At 28.7% G+C, this 3609-nt stretch overlaps 1 protein-coding gene across 1 annotated transcript in view; it reads right to left on the reverse strand.

The window, feature by feature from the left end:
• LOC106473545 (E3 ubiquitin-protein ligase SMURF2-like) overlaps nt 1-3609 on the reverse strand; it is a 38402-nt gene that overhangs the window by 9094 nt on the left and 25699 nt on the right. The window contains exon 4 of the mRNA XM_022401959.1: nt 1007-1205. Coding sequence (XP_022257667.1) covers nt 1007-1205 — 199 coding nt within the window. The remainder of the gene's footprint in view (nt 1-1006; nt 1206-3609) is intronic.

A 3609-nucleotide genomic window follows, 5' to 3' on the forward strand; every position in this document is an offset into this window, starting at 1 on the left:
AAATCAGTTACTTCACACAGCTTGTATCAAATTAAACCTACAAGTCAGCCACTCCATACAACTTTTATCAAGTTAAACCTACAAATCAGTTACTTCACACAGCTTGTATCAAATTAAACCTACAAGTCAGCCACTCCATACAACTTTTATCAAGTTAAACCTACAAATCAGTTACTTCACACAGCTTGTATCAAATTAAACCTACAAGTCAGCCACTCCACACAACTTTTATCAAGTTAAACCTACAAGTCAGTTATATTATGAAACTCTTAATAAACTCACAAGTCAGCCACTCCACACAACTTTTATCAAATTAAAGATAAAAGTTGTATGGAGTGGCTGACTTGTAGGTTTAATTTGATACAAGCTGTGTGAAGTAACTGACTTGTAGGTTTAACTTGATAAAAGTTGTGTGGAGTGGCTGACTTGTAGGTTTAATTTGATAAAAGCTGTGTGGAGTGGCTGACTTGTAGGTTTAATTTGATAAAAGTTGTGTGGAGTGGCTGACTTGTAGGAAGTTAAACCTACAAATCAGTTACTTCACACAGCTTGTATCCAGTTAAACTTTTAAGTCTGGTATGTTAGAAACATTTTATGGAAAACAATAAACTGCCTTTTCAGCTATTATTAAATATTCTTTAGAAAGACAAAATAAGATACAAATATTTTTTGAAAAGCCATGAGAAGCAACTTCATGGTAATAATAACATTAAAGAAAAAGTCAAAACAATTATATATATTATAGTCAGTTTCTCAAGAATGGAATTATTTACTAAAGTTTTAGGGCATGTATTACATTTTCACATAAATTCCACAAAAAGTAATAATTCGTTCTATTAAAATGTTAACCTTACATTATTACAGAAAGAAGTAGATTCATTCTTTAATAAAAAAATCTGTAAAATTACTTTCCAAGCACATCTGACCTAGATAATTTAAACTCTACATATGATTACATATATTCAAAAATTACAAGTTCAGAATTCAAAACAATTCATTTACTTACAGCCAGTATCTTTGAGAAGCTGGATTGCATTAGACATGATCCGCACACAGCCTAGGAACCCTGCTCCATTCTTTTTATGAATCTTCTTGTGATTCCATACACTAATAGTGACAGAATCCTGCTTTCCAATATATCTTAATGAACAAAAACTTGTTGCATCAGTTTCAACAACAGTACATAACCTACGAGACTTCAAATCCTGATCAAAACGTTAAAAACCAACGATAAAATAGGATTTAGATATCACAACATACCAAATTCTGTGTTTTTTATCACTTCTTTTGCCTAGTTAATTTGGTAAAACATTACAATATTTTATTTTCTAAGCCTCATTTTAGCCTTTTATCATTTTGGAACATCATGCATCCATCAACAACTCTACATACAGTAACTGTTTACTAAGCCTCATTTTAGCTGTTCCTAACATTCAAACATAATATTTTTGTTCTTTTTCTAAACCTAATTTTCATTGTTTCTAACTTTTTGATAATTTAAAGTCCAAGTTACCTCTGTGTAATTCATATGATGTGATTTTTACTAAAATGTTTGTACATATACATACATGTGTAACTTGACAATATGTACACATTCTTTATCTAATTAATGAACCATATACAAATACACATATATTACATAAAGTTAATGAACCATATACAAATACACATATATTACATAAAGTTAATGAACCATATACAAATATACACATATATTACATAAAGTCAATGAACATATACATATATTACATAAAATCAATGAACCATATACAAATATACACATATTACATAAAGTTAATGAACCATATACATATATTACATAAAGTCAATGAACCATATACAAGTATACATATATTAGATAAAGCTTTATGTATTATGTGTATATTTGTATATGGTTCATTAACTTTATGTATTATATGTATATTTGTATATGGTTCATTAACTTTATGTAATATATGTATACTTGTATATGGTTCATTGACTTTATCTAATATATGTATATTTGTATATGGTTCATTGAAAGTATACATATATTACATAAAGTTAACGAACCACACATCGATAAACAAATCTACACATTTTCTGCTATAATAATTTAAAATTTTTTTTATTCAATTACCAGTTTGTACTACCCAATAAAAGTTAGAAAATTAATGTTATCTGAAGTATAACAACAAAGATTTTACAGAACCTTTGAATTATGTTGTGGTGACAGTCACCTGACTAAAACTAAAATGTTTAAGACTTATCTAAGAAGTGACACTACAATATTTATAGCTATTCATTTAACTACATGACAAAGATGTTTAGACAAAAATCTATGACAATGCTTTTAATCTTTGTTTTAAACAATGTTCTTTTATTTGAATAGAGTTGTTTAAACATTTGTTTAACAACAAGTAAAAGCTTGGAATTGTCTATTCTTTCATTGGGGGTGTGTCTGTGAGCCATTCCAAGCTTTTACTTGTTGTTAAACAAATCTATTCAATTATGTACTAGCTGCCCAGTGTCGGCTAACAATACAAAGAATTAAATTGTGGTGAAATGCTACAAGTTCTTCAAATACCTATATAATGATAAGTTTCTTTTTTGTGAGTGTAAAACACTTAAATACACCATTTCAATGTTCTTTTAGCATACTGATAAAGTTGACTAGCCATTGACTTCAGATACTTATCAAACTGATTAGCCATTGTCTTAATATAACAACTAGGATAACTGGACAGTAATTTAACAAACCAGCCAGGACGATTAAGAAGTGAGTTAACAAACCAGCCAAGATAAGAAACTTATTTAATAAGCTAATCAAGTTATCCAGACACTGACTTAGTAAAACAGCCCAGAAGATTATGCAATAACTGAACAAATCAATCAAAATGGCTGCAGGTTTATTTAATAAGCTAGTGAAAACAACTAGATTTAATTCTAAATGAAAAACTTTATTAAAGAATAATGTACTATACTAATACATCAGTAATAGTTTTCTTCCCAAGAATAATAAACTTACAAGTTGAAATAACCGTTATAAATTACAGTTGCATGCTCTATATTAAGCACATATTATTTTTATGATCAATAATATTCTCCACTACAGGCCTAAAAATTCAGTATTTTAAAATCATAAATATCATGAATCCAACAAAAATACTAATGCAAATATCTTAACTACTTAAACCCAAGCAGACACTATAAGCATCTGGCAGAAAATCCTGATTTACCCATCGAGAGGTGATAGCATCTGATAACATTTGTGTCTCTTTGGCTGAAAACTAATCCAAACCATGTTATTATCCATCTTTTATAAACAGACTGGAAAATTTTATAATGTATGGTGATAATTATTAGGACATCATAACAATAATTCTGGCAGAATGCTCAAACAATTATGGGTTCAAAGATTTAACATTCAATAATAAATAATAGCCAATACAAGTTTAACATAACAGCAAATGTACAACATTACACTGCAGTTTACCTTTTGTCCCTGAAACCAGGTCAAGGATAATCCAAACTTGGATAAAACAAGCCATTAAACACAAAATTCCTGTCAATGTCAAATTCTCTCAAAAACCTGGCCCTAAATTAAAATAATTACTAAACAAAAGTTAT

The sequence above is a fragment of the Limulus polyphemus genome, unplaced genomic scaffold (genome assembly GCF_000517525.1).
Source record: "Limulus polyphemus unplaced genomic scaffold, Limulus_polyphemus-2.1.2 Scaffold6266, whole genome shotgun sequence".
NCBI lineage: Eukaryota > Metazoa > Arthropoda > Merostomata > Xiphosura > Limulidae > Limulus > Limulus polyphemus.